General features: G+C 47.2%; 1 protein-coding gene across 1 annotated transcript; it reads left to right on the forward strand.

Moving 5' to 3' along the window:
* The first annotated feature begins 14,713 nt into the window (after positions 1 to 14,713).
* LOC111157270 (zinc finger CCHC-type containing 12) lies at positions 14,714 to 17,900 on the forward strand. Its single transcript, XM_022518553.1, has 4 exons — positions 14,714 to 14,860; positions 15,163 to 15,214; positions 15,468 to 15,609; positions 16,027 to 17,900. Exon 4 carries the CDS (start codon positions 16,155 to 16,157, stop codon positions 17,364 to 17,366), a length of 1,212 nt encoding a protein of 403 aa, XP_022374261.1. The 5' UTR covers positions 14,714 to 14,860; positions 15,163 to 15,214; positions 15,468 to 15,609; positions 16,027 to 16,154; the 3' UTR covers positions 17,367 to 17,900.
* Positions 17,901 to 18,265: the final 365 nt, after the last annotated feature.

Consider the following 18,265-nt stretch of genomic DNA (forward strand, 5'->3'; position numbering starts at 1 on the left):
ACACACACACACACACACACACCCTACCCCCCCCACACACAACCAATGCCAACTTTTAATACGCATAGGGAATGTTTGTGCACATGGCAATCCAAAGCATATCTGTGTTGTATCATTTTCCCCCCGTGGGAATAAGGACCGATCCAAGCACGTTGAGAATGTGATATTGAGAGAACATTTGAGCGTGGATTCATTAGGACCAAAATGGCGCCACCCCTTGAGGATATGTTTAAATGTACTGCAAACTGGAAAGCAGGCTGGAAAACAGGCTTAGGAGTCTGCATGGTAGGTTGAGGAAAATTGCATGTGGTTAAGTACGTGCTCTTTCCCCCTGCTGAGTGAACACTTAGTCATGCAGCTTTTGGTAAGTCGCTGGCTTGGGCAGCATTGGGAAATATTGATATACACCCTGTGACTACCACCAGCAGGATGGGGTAGACTCTGGAGTGAAAAAAAAGCTGACTGAATTGAACCGTGGAGTCTGGGAGCGCCATTTCTGCTACCTAGTCTACTCTAGCCCACAGCCTTATTCCTTCACTCAGAAGCCTTTACATGAGTATAGATCATGTACAAGATACTGTGGTGGGCTCAGAGGAGAACAGGACTTGTTATCTGTGTCATTGTTTCTCAGAGTCCAAGGTAGGGACGGGACGTCTGTTCCATTCGGTGAACCAGTTCTGCCTGGAGATACATTTTGAGAAGGATTTTGAGTTTGAGTGTGGGCTCAGTAGAAACACAGCTAAGATCCATTAGTGATGCCTCATTGGGTACCAGTGGGCGGGGGGTGACTGGAAGAATTTGGGCCACGTAGTTGCCATCCTGGGCTAAGGGATGGAGGGAGATATCCATACATATAAATAATGAATAATCTTCAAGGCAGAGTGTGAAAAATTAGAGTAGAAAAGGAGATCCAAAGGAAGCTCTGTAGACAGGCAGTGGAAAGACTGATCTGCACCTTGAAGTGTGAGTAGAATATGAAGAGATTGACAAAAGGGGGCATTGTTGTCCTCGGAGGAGTTTGGGCAAAGTCCCAGATGGTGGTGGCAGGGTAGATTGTGGGAGGAAGAAGATGGAGATAAGCCTATAGGAGCTTAGTTGAGAGGTGGTGAGGCTCTCCTGTGCCAGGAAAATTAGAGAACAGAGCCCAGATCTGAAATATTTTAGAGGTGGACTCACCAGGACTTGACACATGGATGGGACATGTTTGAGACGCTATAGAGACGTGATGGCTGGAGTGGGGGTGAGGTGGATGAGGAATACCAAGTCTGTTTTGGACATGTGGACTACAGATTGTTGGCGGGAACCATTGGGTCATGATTTCCAACAGGTTTAGAGGACTACGGATTGTTGGCGGGAACCATTGGGTATAATTGGAGGGCACTCGGGTGGAGATGAGAGGAAAGCAACTTCAGGAGTCAGGGCTGCGGGAGCCAGCCCCCAGGGAAAGACCAGTGGGCTCACTCCCGGAAGACACATTGCAAGCCTTTTGACCCCGGGGGCAGTAGAGTTCTCAGTTTGCTACACAGTCGTGTGGTGGCCAGCGAGACTGAAGGCAGAGCCCTTACCAGCAACTCGCAGCTAAAGGGTAACACACTGCTGCCATCTGGGGGCTGCGTGGAGAATTGGTAAGGGCAGCTCTGTGATTGCCACTTAGTGAGAGGGGACATGATTTTGGGGGCCACCAAGACCCCTCCTCTCAAAAGCCCTTTATAGTTCTTCCTTGACGTCTTTTTAGGCTAGCTCAATTCCACCTTCCCCAACAAAGAAAACTATGGGGGCACGTGTTCTGTAGTAGCCTTTCTTTCCGGAAGGGTTAAACCCTTGACAGCAGACTACTTCCGGCCAGCTATGGCATGCTAGCACCGAATTGAGATTTTTCCTGCCACCACTGTTGTCACGTAGCTACTGACCAAAGTTCTGGCTGGGATCACAGCTCTCTGCTTGACCCACCAAATCCCTCGTTTTGACCGAGTCACTGGTGGGCTTTGACTTTTGATACTCAAACATTCTCTATTTTATCTCCAGGGGCACCCCTTCCTCCCCGATGTTTTCCTTTGCCATCCTCTTTTTCTGGAGTGGAACTGGGTCTTCGTCTTTTCGTTCATTCATTCAACGGACATTTATTGAGTGGCTACAGCGTGCTAAGCTCTGAAGCTATGCTGGGGAGAAAAGCGGGTGCAGCCCCTCAAGAAGTTGTATGACAGTCCCACTATGAAGACAGAAGACAATCATATGACATGTGATCGTGGCTCTGAGGGAAAGATGGATGAGCAGTGGGAGCAGGAAACGGGAATCCGACCACATCTTGAAGGGCAGCAAAAACTCTTCTGAGGATGGGACATTTAAGCTGAAATTTGAATGATTAGTAGGAATTGGACAGGAGATAACTACTCTGAAAAGTATAAAATCCGTAAGGTTTGGAAAATAAGGAGGTTTTGTCCTGGTTCCTCTGTCTTCTGGGGTGATAGTGCAATAGGGAGATTTATCAGCGAGTCTTGAGTCTGAAATTGGCATATCAATTAAAGTGAAAAGCAGGTGTTTAAAAGAAAAATAGTAATTACAGCAACAACAATGAGAAAATCAGGAAACATAGAAATGTAGAACCAGGCGCTCCTGGGTAACACAGTAGGTTAATTGTCCAACTCTTAATTTCAGCTCAGGTGGTGATTGCAGAGTCATGCAATCCAGCCCCGCATCAGGCAGCATGCTCAGTGCAGGGTCTGCTTAAGACTTTTTCTCCCTTGCCATCTGCTCCTCCTCTCTGGGCACACACTCTCTCTCTCAAATAAATAAATAAAATCTTTAAAAAAAAAAGAAATATAGAACAACAACAACAACAACAAAAATGAGCCCCCAAACTCTGAATTAGCCTGCCCTTTTTGGAAAAGAATACACATAAGAAAATAAAGAAATACTAATATTCTTGAAGTCTTGAAGTACCATGTTTCAATTTCTTTCACTTTTTTTTCCCTTTCTGAGAATTGAGCCAATTTTTTAAAATCTCCACATACGCTCATTTAAACTGGAACATAATGTCTTAAGTAGTCTGACACATTGGATCTGAACCAATGCAAAATATCAAACATCGACTTGATCTTCAGATTCCTCATCAGTAAAATAGGGATAATTATAGTTCCTACATCCTGGGGCTTTTTGGAGACATAATGAGTTAACATTTGTGAAGCATTTTTCCAGCAGTGCCTGGCCCATCGTAAGTGTATAATCATGTTAGTATTATTATCTCAGCACTGACCTGTTCGTAGAACATGTCAAGGCTGATGCAACAAGGTTACTTTGACATTGTGTCATGGAAAAGACTAGCTACTCCAGCACACACACAAAGGGCCAACCCTGACACTAGAAACGCTAAGTGGAGGAAAAAAAGAAACCAAGAATGTTGCATGGAAGTCAGCTCCTTTGCAGAGCCGCACACAGAGACAAGCTTATTCTGTAGCTCATGTGCATCAGGGGTCTCCTCTTCCCTCGTTCCCGACAGGTAATCTGGTCCCCACCTAAATACATTCAGCGACAGGGAGTTCTGTTATTGGAGAGAGGCTATTTCATTCTCTGATAGTCCATTCTAATTTTTTTTTAGATCAGTCTTCATATTCTATGGTCAAAAATGATCTCCCTCATATATCCATCTATCTGTGAATCCTTCTGCTCTGGGGAACCAAAGAGAACAAGAGTTTCCCCTTATCACTGGCAAACTTGGAGCAAGGACTGTAGATTCTAGATCCTGAATTTGATAACCATGCTGTGGTTATCTCTGAGCATGTCCTTGTCCCTGGAAATTGCCCATTGAAATATGAAGAAAAGTGGAATGACATATACAATAGTTCTGCAAATGGTTCAGAAAAAGAACCTTAATACATACGTAGGGAGAGAGTCCCAAAATATCCACGGTTGATGGAGTCTGGATAGGTAGTCCAGGAGGATTCTTTGTAGTATTCTCTCTTTTTTAAGGATTGATTGATTGATTGATTGATTTAAAGTGTCAGCAGAGGGAGGGACAGAGGGAGAGATAGAGAATCTCCAGCAGACTCCTTGCCGAGCACAGAGCCCCATGTGGGGCTTAATCCCATGACCATGACATTGGGAGCCGAGCCAAAGGTTTAAGAACAATTACCATATTTATTTGATTCTGCTTTTCTCTCTCATTCACTTGTTCATTCAATCATTCATTCATTCATTCATTCATTGACAAATATGGATTAAGCATCTGCTTTGGGCCGTGCCCGAGGCTGGGTGCTGTGGGTCCAGCAGAGAAGGTAATCAATTCCATCTACTGTCATGGAACTTGGGGACACTTAGGGAAAGACCCAAGGTAATCAACAGTAGTTCTATTTTTTCTACCTGTGATAGAATTACGAAGGAGGAATGGAGGTGGTGGAATGGAGAGCCTACCAGAAGATTCTGAACCTAGCCAATGGCCCCAGCATCTAAGGTTGTAGGGATGCAAAGGGCACTAAGCCAGAGAGATTAGTGCTCCTTTATGAAAAATCTGTTGGCAGAGGGGAAGGATTTGTGGGCCCAGGTGAGCAGCTTCGGACAAGCATTTGACAAGTTGTTCCATCTGCTCCCTTAAATGTCACAGAGTGTTGAAAAGAGATTACCTGGATTTGAATGACAGCTGCTGTGTCCCAGCGATGTAGCTGTGAAAGGAATCGAATAGCTTTGGCACCTTGGTGTGGGTTGGAACCCATCAACGGGAGGGGTCTTTCGCTGGCTTGTCATGACACTAGGGACCACCTCAGGTAGCAGAGCCCCAGCGGCTTGCCCCCTGCCCCTGCTCTTGCCCCCATCGATCACAGCCAGGCCTGATGGCACAGCTATGGCAGCTGGGCCCCTTGCCACACACGATCGAGCTTGGGGTTGTGTTGTGCCTAGAAGAGTCCTGAGAACAGAGACTCTGACCAGAACCAAGCCAGTTTCCGTAGTAGGATTTGACTCCCAGCTTCGATGAGAAAACTCAAGCTTTAGAGCCCATGTATTTTTTTCCCCCCAAGACAAATCCCCAAAATGGGGCTAGATTGGAAGGTGAAGGCGAGGATGTGCATGCAAAGCCTCTTGCTGAGAACATAAGCTCTCGATGAATAGCAGCCATTGCTCTTTTCATGGCTGGTGCTAAGTGGGCTGCACGAGGGAAAATAAGGTAGCATGAGCACCCATGATATCGTTACCTTCAGGGCAGTGACCGGGGATGGGGATCCACAGAGAAGGGTGCAGAAACTTGCTTCTGCCTGTCTCCTATGTTTGCTTTCCAGATAGTTGGTACTCACACTCTAGTATGTATATTCTTCATTCATTCCACAAGCATTTATTGAGAACTTGCTCTGTGCTAGACATATAACTTCCTCTTTCTGTACACCACGATTTTTTACAGGGCCTTTTTTTTGAGAGAGAGAGAGAAAGAGAGCATGAGCAGGGGGAGGGGTGGAGGGAGAGGGAGAAGCAGTCTCGCCGCCGAGCAAGGAACCTGATGCAGGGCTTCATCTCAGGACCTGGAGATCGTGACCCAAGCCGAAGGCAGACACCTAACCGACGGAGCCACCCAGGCATCCTTCACAGTGCTTTTATAGCATGATTTTATTTGGTCCCCATGACAGTCTGATGAAAGAAAGACCTCCCGTTGTTATTACATCGGCCCTTTAGATGAGGAAACTGACACACACAGAGATTGATGAATTGTTCCCAGAGTGACAGAGCCGCCATTTGAACCCAGGCCCTCAGGCTGTGGTTGAGTGTCCCCTTCCTCACACACACTGGAATGGCCACCAGCCTGATCTGCTGCTCACCCGCCAGCCTCCCTCTGCCAGGGGGCACCCAGGGCTGTCCGGCCTGCCTTCTGCCTCTGCACACCACCCTCCTCCCTCTCTCGCTCTAGATCTGGTCTGGGAGAAAGGCACATAGCATACAATTTCACTTTGGTATGGGACCTAAAAAACAAAACCAACCAACCAACAAACAAAAAACCCAGACTCTTAAAACACAGAGAACTGGGGCACCTGGGTGATTCAGTAGTTAAGCATCTGCCTTTGGCTCAGGTCATGATCCCCAGAGTCCTGGGATCCAGCCCCACGTCAGGCTCCCTCCTCGGGGGGAATGCCCGTTTCTCCCTCTCCCACTCCCCCTGTTTGTGTTCCCTCTCACGCTGTGTCTCTCTCTGTCAAATAAATAAATAAAATCTTTAAAAAGTAAAATAGGGACGCCTGGGTGGCTCAGTGGGTTAAGCCGCTGCCTTCGGCTCAGGTCATGATCTCGGGATCCTGGGATCGAGTCCCGCATCGGGCTCTCTGCTCAGTGGGGAGTCTGCTTCCCTCTCTCTCTCTCTCCCTGCCTGCCTCTGTCTACTGTGATCTCTCTCTGTCAAATAAATAAATAAAATCTTAAAAAAAAAATAAAAAAATAAAAAGTAAAATAAAATAAAACACAGAGAACAAACTGGTGGCCACCAGAGGGGACGTAGGGGTAGGGAAATAGATGAAGGATCCCAGGGTCCTGGGATCAAGCCCTGCTTCAGGCTCCCTGCTCAACAGAAAAAAAAAAAATCGATGAAGGGAATTAAGTCATACAAACTTCCACTTATAAAATAAATAAGTCACAGAGATGAGAAGTACAGCACGGGGAATTTAGTCGACAATATTGTAATAACATCTGTGTGGTAAGAGATGGAGACGCGTCTTGTGTCTCCACTCACTATGTTGTACACCTGAAACTAACACAACACTGCATGTCTACTATACCTCCAGAACAAAAGAAAATCTAAGCCACTTAAAATTTTTTAAAACACAAACATTCAAGTGATCTCAAAAAATAAAAATGTAGGGGTGCCTGGCTGACTCAGTTGGTAGAGCGTTCAACTCTTGATCTCTAGGTCCTGAATTTGAGCCCCACATTGGGTGTGGAGCCTAGTTAAAAAAATAAATACGTAAAAATGAAAAAAAAGATGAAAAAAATAGCTTTATCGTGATACAATGCATACTCATACAATTCATCCTTTTAAGGTATACAATTCAGAGGTTTTTAAAATATATTCAGAGCTGTACACTCATTATCACAATCGATTTTTAAACTTGTCCATCACCTCAAAATGAAGCCTTGTACCCATTAGCAGTCACCCCCTTTTCTCTCCTTCCTCCAGCCCCTGGAAACCATTAGCCTACTTTCCATTGCTTTGGATTTGACTCTTCTGAACATTTCATATAAATGGAACCATACAGTCTGTGGCCTTTGGCGACTGGGTCCTTTCACTAAAACATCACGTCTCCGAGGTTCATGGGTGTGGTAGCATGGATCAGTACTTCATCCCTTCTATTCGTCCATCACTTGATGGACCTTTGAGTTGTTTCTACCATTTGGCTATTTTAATGTTGCTATGAACATTTGTGTACAAGTTTTTTTTTTTTTATTTGACAGAGAGAGATCACAAGTAGACAGAGAGGCAGGCAGAGAGAGAGAGAGGGAAGCAGGCTCCCTGCTGAGCAGAGAGCCCGATGCGGGACTCGATCCCAGGACCCTGAGATCATGACCTGAGCCGAAGGCAGCAGCTTAACCCACTGAGCCACCCAGGCGCCCCTGTGTACAAGTTTTGATGTGGATATATGTTTTTAATTCCCTTGGGTATTCATTCACCTAGGTGTGGAATTGTTGCATGGTGTGGTAATTCTGTATTTAACCTTTTGAGGAAATTCCAAAAATTGCCAATGTGGCTGTATCATTTTATATTCCCACCAGCAATATTTGAGAATTCCAATTTGTCCATAGCCTTGTCAACACTTGTTACTGTCTGTCTTCTTCATTGTAGACATCTTAGTGGGTATAATGTGGTCTCTCATTATGGTTTCCATTTGCATTTCCCTGCTGGCTAATGACATTCAGCATCTTTTCATGCGCTTATTGACCATTTCTGTATCATCCCTGGAGAAATGGCTATTCAGATCCTTTGCCCGTTTTTAATTGGATTATCTTTTTTTTAAATTTTTTAAACTTTAAAACTTTTTTGGTTTTTGTTTGAGGGAGAGAGAAAATGAGTGGAGGGAGGTGCAGAGGCAGAGGGAGAAGCAGACTCCCCACTGAGCAAGAAGCCTGATGCTGGGCTTGATCCCAGGACCCTGCAATGGTGACCTGAGCCGAAGGCAGACGCTTAACCGACTGAGCCACCCAGGTGCCCAGATTATTTGTCTTTTTATTATTGAGTTGTAAAAGTACTTTATATTGTCTGGATACAAGTCCCTTATCAGATATATGATTTGCACATATTTTCTCTCATTCTGTGAATCGTCTTTCCCTTTTCCTGACAGTGTCCTTTGATGCACAAAAGTTTTACACTTTGATAAAGTCTATTTATCTGTGTTTTCTTTTTTGCCTGTGCTTTGGTGTCATAGACTTTTCTGCCTAACTCAAGGTCATAAATATATACTTGTTCTATGATTTCTTCTAAGAGTTTTATAATTTTAGCTCTTATAATTAAATCTATGACTAATTTTGTATTAATTTGTGTACATGGTGTGAGGTGGGAGTCCAACTTCATTATTTTGTATGTGGATATACAACTGTCCTTGTGTCATTTCTTGCGCAGACCATCCAGTGAATGGTTTGATAGCCTTGTCAAAAATCAATTGACCATAAATGTATGGATTAATTTTTGGATGCTCAATTCTATTCTATTCTGATCTATCTAGTCTCATGCAAGTACCACAGAGTCTTGATTCTGTGGCTTTTTATAAGTTTTGAAATTGTGAAGTGTGAATCTTCAAGCTTTGCCCTTCTTTTTCAAGATTGTTTTGGCTCTTCTCACATTAATTTTACCATCAGCTTGTCAATTTCTACCAAGAAGCCAACTGGGATTACGATAGGGATCACCTTGAATTTGTAGGTTAATCTGTAGATCACCATCTTAGCAATACTGTCTTCTAGTTCATGAAGATGAAGTCTCTTTCCATTTATTCAGATCTTTAATTTCTTTTTTTTTTTATTTTAAGTAGGTTCCATGCCTAATGTGGGGCTCAAACTCGCAATCCTGAGATCAAGAGTCACATGCTCTACTGACTGAGCCAGCCAGATACCCCTAGATCTTTAATTAGTTTCAGTAATGATTTGTGGTTCTTATGGTAGGAGTCTCACACTTTTTAAATTTATTCATAAATATTTTATTTGTTGATGTTACTATAAATTGAATTGTTCTTAACTTCATTTTTGGGTTGTTCGTTGCTAGTGTATAGAAATACAATTGAGTTTTGTATATTAATCTTGTATCTTACATTCATGCTAAACTAATCTATTTGTTCGAGTAGTTTGTCAGTGGTTTCCTTAGCCTTTTCTACGTATAAAATCCTATCATCTACAACTAGAGATCATTTGACTTCTTTCCAATCTGGAGGTTGTGTATTTCTTTTTTTGGCCTAATTTCCCTGGCTAGAATACCCATCGTTTCAGGGTTCCTAGATCCAATTCCAACATGGGGAGGTGATTCCCCCAGCCAACACCAAGCAATTCTCAAACACCACCAGGGTGTCCGAGAATTCAGCTTAATTCTGACCCTGTCTACCCAGAGATGGCATCAGATGCCACAGGTTAAAGGCTCAGTCCTACGAGAGGGTCGCCCATCCCCCAACCTCTGATGCCAGACTCAAGTCCAGGCTGTTTCCTGTGCTTCTGACTGTCTGGCTATGGATTTGGGGGTTCCAACGACCTCCTCCTTTGGTTTGATTAACTTGCTAGAGCAGCTCTTAGAATGCAGGAAAACACTTATGTTTACCAGTTTATGAAAGGATATGATAAAGGACATGAATCAACAGCCAGATGAAGAGATCCATAGGGTGAGGCCCCGAACAAAGGAATTTCTGTCCTCGTGGAGCTTGAGGCCTGGCTCCGTGGCATGCGGAAGCCTTCTGGTTTCTGATTTCCCAAGCATGGAAGCTCTCCTAAAAGTTGTCCTTTTTGGGATTTATGGAAGCTTTATTACACAGTCTCACTGGACTAAGCCATTTGCCATTGGCTGATTCAACCTGCAGCCGCTCCCCCTTCTCCAGGGAGGGTGGCCCTGAAAGTTCCAACACTTTAATCCCTTGGTTGGTCCTCCTGGCAACCAGCCCCTACCCTCGTGTGGGGTCCAAAAGTGACCTTCATTAATAAGAAGACACCCACTTCACCTTCATGGGCTCTGAAGCATTTACAGGAACTGGGGAGGAAGACTGAGTATATCTGAGGAATAATATAGTTTGGTCATCTGAATGACAAAATAGAAATTTCTTATAAATCATTAGATCAGACTCCAGTACAATGTTGAATAGAAGTGTCAAGAGAGGACATTGAATTGTGGGTTGTTGTTTTGCTTTCTATTTCATTAATTTCTGCTCTTTATAATTTCATGTTTCCTTAATTTTGTTGGGATTATCTTGTTTGCTTTTTTAAATCTTGCAACGGGTACTTAACTCATCAGCTTTTGGCCTTTCATCATTGTTAAGAGATACTTTTTTCCCTTTAAGCATCGCTTTTGCTGCGTCCCACGAGTTTTGATGCATTTTCATTATTGTTCAACTACAAATGTTTTGTAACTCCACTTCATTCTTCTTTGACCCATCAGTTATTTCAGAACAGGTATCTTAATTTACAAACATACATAGAGCTTCCAGTTACCTTTATACTTCTCAATTTGTAACTTTCTACATTATGATCAGATTCTCGTTTTTGAAATGTGTTGAGACTTGCTTTCTGGCTCAGAACATGGTCAAATTTTATAAAAGTTCTGTATGTGTCTTCGGTAGTTCTTGGTTGCAGTTCCCTATACATTGGCTAGAAGCTCAAATTATTAATTATGTTGTTCAAAAATTCTGTACCGTTAGAGACATGTTTTTTGCCTCTTTGATGAACTACTGAGAGAGGTGGGGAAAGACCTCCCACGCTGATTATATAGTTGTCTCTTTCTCCTTGTAGTAAGTTAACTTTTCCTTTATATATTTTGAGGTTTTGCTGTAAATGCGTAATCATTCCTGGTGAATTGAATCTTCTATTTTTACAAAATGACCTTCTGTATCTCTAATAATGCTTTAATTTTAAGTGTATTTTGTCTGATATGAATGTCACTATACACGTTTTCTATCACTTACATAATTACTTGTATGATTTCTCTCTCTCTCTGCCTTTTTATTGTCAACCTATTTGTATCCTTATATTTTGGATTTCTCTTCCTGAGCACAGGGGAGGGGAGGGGCAGAGGGGGAGGGAGAGAGAAACTAAGGCAGGCTCTGCACAGAGTGCCAAGCAAGATGCAGGGCTCGATCTCACGTCCCTAAGATCAAGACCTGAGCCGAAACCAAGAGTCAGAAGCTTAACCAACTATGCCACTCAGGTACCCCCCCCCTTCTTTTTAAGTCTTATTTATTTTAGGGAGGGAGAGAGAGGAGAGTGTGTATGAGCGGGGCTGGGGGTGGGGGAGGAGCAGATGGAGAAGGAGAGAGAGAATCTCAAGCCAACTCTCCGCTGAGCGTGGAGCCTGACACGGGGCTTGATCTCACGACCACGAGCTGAAACCAAAAGCTGGAGGCTTAACCGACTGAACCCCCAGGCTGAACCAACTGAAACCCCTGGATTTGTCTCTCCTAAACAGCATATGGATGTATTTAGTAATTCTATTTGACAATCCTATTTTGACAAAACATTTAATAAAATTAATGATATATTGGGGTTTCAAGCTATCCATTTTTTTCCCAAGCTACCATTTTATTTTGTGCTTGTATTGGTTCCCCCTGTTTTTCTTTTGCCTCTTTTTTCTTGACTTAAAAAGAATTGAGAATTTTTAAACTTTTCAATTATCTTCCCCTCTGTCCTAGTTTGAAAATTTACATTCTGTTGCTATGATTTTGATAATTACATCCTATTACTTCCTACATACATAATTACCTTTGATAAAAGCCTAGATTTGAGAAGTACCTAAATTGCTTCTAATATGAAATGAGGTTCTTGGAAAGCCTGAGCTCACTTTGGGTGCGCCTGACATTTCTTCCTACTGTGAAGTACTTTAAGTTTATTTTTTTGAAAAAACAGAATGGACGTTTATTATGACTCCTTCTTCCATCAATGTTCGCTTGTGTTGCCCATGTACTATTACTTTCCTTGCCCTTTATTCCATCCTGCTTCTCATTCTAAGATAATTTTCCTCCTGAAGTACATCCTTCAAAATTTCCATTAGTGCAATCTGCCGGTGACAAACTCTCTTAGTTTTTGTTTGTCTAAAAATACCTTTTTATCACCATCTTGTGGAATATTTTCCTGAGAGATGCTGCCCTCGGGGTCCCAGCTTAGCCTGGAGAGGGCCTTTTGTTTTGTAAGCATCCCCACTGGGCTCTGACTGCTCTGACTTCAGATGAGCCAGAGCCCACCCCCCCGCCCAAGTATCTGCAGGTCCTTAGCTACTTCGAGGGAGAACAATGTCTCAACAGGACTGTTGGAGATGCTTAAGGGACATAATGGATGGAAAATTTCTGACAAAGAAGAGCGAGGCAACCAAAGGTAGCTATTATTGATTCAACCGAAAGTTTTAGATCCTGATCATGAGGTAGTTTTTAAAGTTTATGTTTTGCAATTGAAAAATAACACGTGGCCTCCTTAGAGCCACCAGAGCCTGAATCGTTGTGATGGAAAGTGTCACCTGACACCCCAAAACATGAAGCCAGAGATAAGGGAAGCTCAGTTTCGCAAATGCTCCCCCAGCCCCATGTGGAAAGACCCTCTCTTTGTCCTAAGGACATAACCCAGTACACCTGATACACCCTCCATTTCCTTTCAACATTTCTGCCAGAGCTCCGAGGTCTCGTCTTTGTCTTCTTCGATGCCACCAGGTCCAGCCATTGATCACCTGCCTTGGTGATGAGACCGTTCAAATTCAGAAAAAGAAGCTGCTTAGGGGCCAGGGTCAGATGTTGTAGTGCTGGGAAGCCAAAGGAACAATCCAAAGTTAGCCCCTAAGCCACTGCCAACATCACCCCTGACTCTCTAGGGTCACCAGCCTGCCTTCTCCCTGCCTCTACCACCCCCCGCCCACACTGTTCCAGCCACAAGAGAGAGGCCAAAATCCTGAGATGGAAGGCGCTTCGCTTCCAAATTTGGACTGTATGCTCCAAGGCATTCCAAAGAGTAAGGCTGGAAATAAGAAAGCAGGAAAGAATAGGCAAAGTATCTTGACAGCCTAAAGAAGAACCCCACCGGAGCTGACAGGGCATCCAGTGTTCACTTATTTCCAAGCCACCCGGGTCAAGAACAAGCAATAGTAACAACCTTGAACTTGGATGGTCCACTTAGGCGGGACATACTACCCACCACCCTGAGCCCTGGGAGCCCCACAGAGACCTCCTGGCTGCACTGTACATTAGGGAAAGGAGACATGCTTTTCCAGAACCAGAGGTAAGGGAAGATAGGGTATGATGGGCTGGTCCGTGTCCCTCCAAAGCACATGTTTTGCACTTGATCTAGCCTCTGCTACATCAGAATGTAACTGCTTTTGGAAATGGGCCCTGAAAAGAAGTGATTAAGTCAAAATGAAGCTGTGGGTCCTAGTCCAATCTGACTGGGGTTCTTATAAGAAGAGGAAATTTGAGGGGTGCCTGGGTGGCTCAGTAGGTTGAGTGTCTGACTCTTGGTTTTGGGCTTTGATGTGATCTCAGGGTCTTCAGATCCAACCCCGCATCAGGCTCTCCGCCCAGTGGGGAGTCTGCTTGAGGTTCTCTCTCCCTCTCCCTCACTCTCTTTTCCTCTCTCAAATAAGCAAATAAAATCTTAATTTAAAAAAAAAGAGATTTGAACATCAGAGCAGGCACAAAGAGCATCAACCCTGTGACGAGGCAGCGAGAGTGTAACTATCCACAAGCCCAGGAGAGAGACATCGGGAGCAACCAGTCCCGTGGGCAGGACTTCTAGCCCCCAGAACTGTGGGAACATCCATGTCTGTGGTTTGGGTCACGCAATCCGTGGTACTTTGTTATGACGGCCCTTGCAGCCCGGTACATGCCGCCCCTGGCTTCCGACCCATTCACCCGGCAGCCTCTCAGAATTACCTGCAACGCAGGCGAAAAATACGAGCACAAAACCACTCCTGGCTCTAGTCCCAGCAAAGGAGAATCCTCCGGATACGCGGCCCAGGAATCTGCATTTTTAACAAGCGGCGCCCCCCCCCCCCACCCCGCAATTCTCAGGCAGTACTGTGGTGAGTACTGGTGAAGAGCCTGGATGCCTGAGGACCTTTTCCACTTTCAACGGACACACTACCACCTTCTTCACAGTAAAAGAACTGGGGGAGCCGCTTTGCACCGAGACGGCTCTAATGCTCTTTTTTCTCTTCCCACCCCCAAACCCATGCAAAGGTGAACTACTTTTATTGTTGATTTGATTTCGATCCCGCTCGGTGTTTAATGCACCCGGCTCGGAGGCGTGGAGTTGACCCCAGGGAGAAGAAAGAGAGGGAGAAGGGAAGAGTCTCGAACTCTCCCAGGCTAGGCAACCGAGCTGCACTTGACGCGCGGCGGATCGGTTGCCCCCCTCCCCGTCCCCGTCCCTGTCCCTCCCGCCCCCGCGGGCTTGCATTTGCGTCCGGCTGGAGACCGCGCGGGAGCCCGCCTCCGCGCCCCGCTGATTGGCCGCGCCGGCCCGCTCGTCACACTCTTTTGTCTCAGTGGGCAGAGGATAAAAGCCGCGGCCGCTGCCGTGGGAACCGCGCTGTCTGGACTCGACTACCCCTCGCTGGGAGGAGGTGCAGCCGCTCGGCGGGCAGCTCCCGGTCGCTGGGCGGCCGAGGCCGAGCCCGTCCCTCCTCTTCCTGCGGGGCTGCGGAGACGGGAAGGCGGTTGGCAAGGCCGGAGCACAGGTAAAGAAAGGGGGTGCGGAGAGAGGAGGGGAAGCCCCACCTGTCCTGGGCGGCTCCCCGCTCGACGCATCGAGGACTGCGAGGGTTAGGAGCACTCCCTCGGGCGCTGAGGGAGGAGGTGGGGTGCCACTGGGTGCTGCCTAACGGGGAGGATCTGCCTGGATTGGCGGGGGGGCGTTTTCGGGGGGGGGGGGGAGGAACGCAAGCTGCCTGCCTCGAACCCCCTTTGCATCTCCTCGTCTCCTCTGGAGAGGAGTATTTGGGTGTGCGTGTCCCACTCCTATTCCCTGTCTCCGTGGCAGGCCATCAAAGCCGAATCCGAACTTGAATTCTGCGCGGCGGATTGCAGAGCTGGTAGGCCAAAGATTTCCCGGGGGAAATGTTCTGGGGCGGGGGTCGCTTTGGCTGGTAGTCAGAAGGTGGGAGAGGAATTTTCCGCCTGCAGACAGCGGAGGCGGCGAGGCGGCAAGGCGGCGAGGCGGCGAGGCGGCGAGGCGGGGGGTTGGGGGGAGGGGCGGCGGCGGGGGTGGAGCGGGGAGGGAGGGAGCGGGATGAGGGGATGAGGCTGCTCCTGACCCTGCCTGCCCTGCCCTCCGCGGCGGCGCAGTCTGGACGCTCCGAGGTCCCGGATCGGCGACGCCCGGTGGACGGAGATCGCCCGGAGCCCGGAGACGAGCGCTCCCACGGAGGCCACCAGTTGCAGAAGCTGGGAGTGAAATAAAGGCGCGCGCGCCTGTTCCTGCGCTCCGGTAAGAATCTGGGAAATAACGGGGGAGGGGGGAACTTTGAGAAGGGGGTGTGGTTGGGACCTGAGACCGAGAGGTCGATGAGACTTTATTTATTCCTACAAATCTGTGACCACTGTGCTCTATTTTGAGAGCCCAATAGCAGTTTCCATACACTATTACACTTCGAATTAGAAGCAACAGTTGCCCTCCCTGCTGGACGACTGGTGGGAGGGGATGGAAGTGGCTGGAAAAGTACCCTGCTAGCAACGGAGACACCGGCTGGCTCCGTGAGCTTGTAATGGCCAGTCTCCTAGAAGATATTTTTAGGGCAGTGGGCAGATGTGAAATGTACTGTCGGACGTTCAGGAAGGGAGAGAACAAAACTGCAGCCAATTCCCTTATTAACTACTCCCCCCGCCCTTTTTATCTTTTTTACAGCCCCTGCTGAGACAGGAGGAAGGCAGACCCCCCCCCCCACCTGCGCACCTGCAGATCAGGCTTTTCCACAAAGCCTGAGCATCTCGTTATACTCGGTCCCGCGGCCCTCCCCAACATCGTCGTCAGTCATGGCCAGCATCATTGCGCGCATGGCTAACAGCCGCCGGCAGAACGCGCCGTTGCCGCCCTGGGCCCATTCTATGCTGAGGTCCCTGGGGAGAAGTCTTGGTCCTTTAATGGCCACCGTGGCCGAGAGAAACCTGAAGGTGTTCTCTGGGAGGGTAGGGCCTGGGGAGGGGGAAGAGAGCTTTGAAAACTGGCTGATCCAAGTTAATGGGGCCCTGCCCGATTGGAACATGCCTGAGGAGGAAAAGCTCCAGCGCTTGCTGAGAACCCTGCGAGGCCCCGCCCGGGAGGTTATGCTTTTGCTCCAGGCGGCCAACCCCAATCTAAGCGTGGCAGATTTCTTGCGCGCGATGAAATTGGTGTTTGGAGAATCTGAGAGCAGTGTGTCCGCTCACGGTAGATTTTTTAACACCCTGCAAGCACAGGGGGAGAAAGCCTCCCTTTACGTGATCCGTTTAGAGGTTCAGCTCCAGAAGGCTATTCAGGCAGGGATCATAGCTCAGAAAGACGCCAACCAGACTCGCCTGCAGCAGCTCCTTTTAGGGGCTGAGCTGAACGGGGACCTGCGCTATAGGCTGAAACACCTTCTTAGGGTGTATGCAAATGAGCAGGAGCGGCTCCCCAGTTTCCTGGAGTTAATCAAGATGGTCAGGGAGGAAGAGGATTGGGATGACACTTTCATTAGGCAGAAACGGCCCAGAAGGTCTGAGCCCATGGTGGAGAGGGCCACCAGCCCCATGGCCTTTCAGGGCTCCCCTCCCATAGTGGTGGACAGCGACGACTGTAACGTGATAGAGATAGATGATGACACCCTCGATGACTCCGATGAGGATGTCATCCTGGTAGAGTCTCAGGACCCTCTGCCGTCCTGCTCGACTTCTCCTCTCCCCAGACGCGGGGCCGGACCGCAAGAGCAAGTGCTAGTCATTGATTCCCCCAGCAGTTCCCAAGCTCAATCTCCCGCCACCAGTGGGGGTTCTGGGAATAAGAATGGTGGTTCTGGGAATCTGCGTCCAGCCAGGAAGCGAAAACACGCGCTGCGCTGCTCCTCTTGTGGCTTGGAGGGCCACTCCAAGGAAACCTGCGACAATGAGGGCAGCAGGGCCCAGGTGTTTGAGAATCTCATCATCACCCTGCACGAGCTGACCCATACAGAGGAGGAGGGGCTGAGAGGGGCCCTGGCTGAGCCAGATGACCCTTCTGAGGAGCAGTGAGGCAGTAGCCCCCAGCCTTAAGTGAACCCTAACCCATGCACAGAGTCCAACAATGCGATACCGGGGAGGGGCGCTTCCAACTGCATGAATCCACAAAGCAGCTTTCTTGGCAGAGCGGAGCTGAGTAGGAAGGGGCTTGGATACCAGCTCAGTGAAGGGAGCCAGCCAAACCCCTGCGCTTGCTTCCCCACTCCCCACTCTGCTGCCTAAGGGTCTGCTTCCTTTGTGTGCCCATTTCCTTGATGGCTTTATTCTCTGTGAAAGTGAAATCGTTCATCGTGAAGTCTCCAAACAATAAAGAAAAGTACAGAACAGTGAAGTGCCGGTGACCCCAAGCCCTCCACCCCGATCTAACCATTGTCAACCCTTTGGTGAAAGCCCCTCCTAGGCATTTCCCTCCGCCTGCCTACCCAGATAGATCTATGTATAGATAAAGTGCTCAAATACAAGTCCTGTTCTATAGTCTGTATTTTTTCACCAAACAGTTTATGTCGTGGGCTTCTTTCTATGTCAATAAATATATATCAGCATCTATTTTTAATGTCTGTGTTATTATTTTCGGAAAAGGTAAAGGAAAAAGGGACAAGAGAAATAGTGAAGAGCTATAAAGGGGTGGGGTTTTTTTTTTTTTTTTTAATCAACCTCGATTTGTAGATGTGGTAAAGGAAAGAAGAAATGGGCTGAAACAGTCCCCAAAGGTAGATGGACAGAGCCGCTTGCCGCAACTGGCCTGTCCCGCAGGTCATGTGGCCAGATTATGGCGTCCGTTTGTTGACCGCCCCCATTGCTTTCTTCTCTACTGGATCCAAAGGAGTCCGATGGAAGAGGAGTCTGATGCTGAGGTAATAGCCCCCCAAACGGGGATTCCAGAGACACTGTTCCTGGTCACTGTGAGGGGA

This window comes from Enhydra lutris, unplaced genomic scaffold (assembly GCF_002288905.1).
Source record: "Enhydra lutris kenyoni isolate GAN:26980312 unplaced genomic scaffold, ASM228890v2 scaffoldscaffold53, whole genome shotgun sequence".
Lineage (NCBI taxonomy): Eukaryota > Metazoa > Chordata > Mammalia > Carnivora > Mustelidae > Enhydra > Enhydra lutris.

Excerpts from the sequence above, each read along its gene's own strand:
- LOC111157270 (XM_022518553.1), top strand. The coding sequence starts at position 16,155 with ATGGCCAGCATCATTGCGCGCATGGCTAACAGCCGCCGGCAGAACGCG.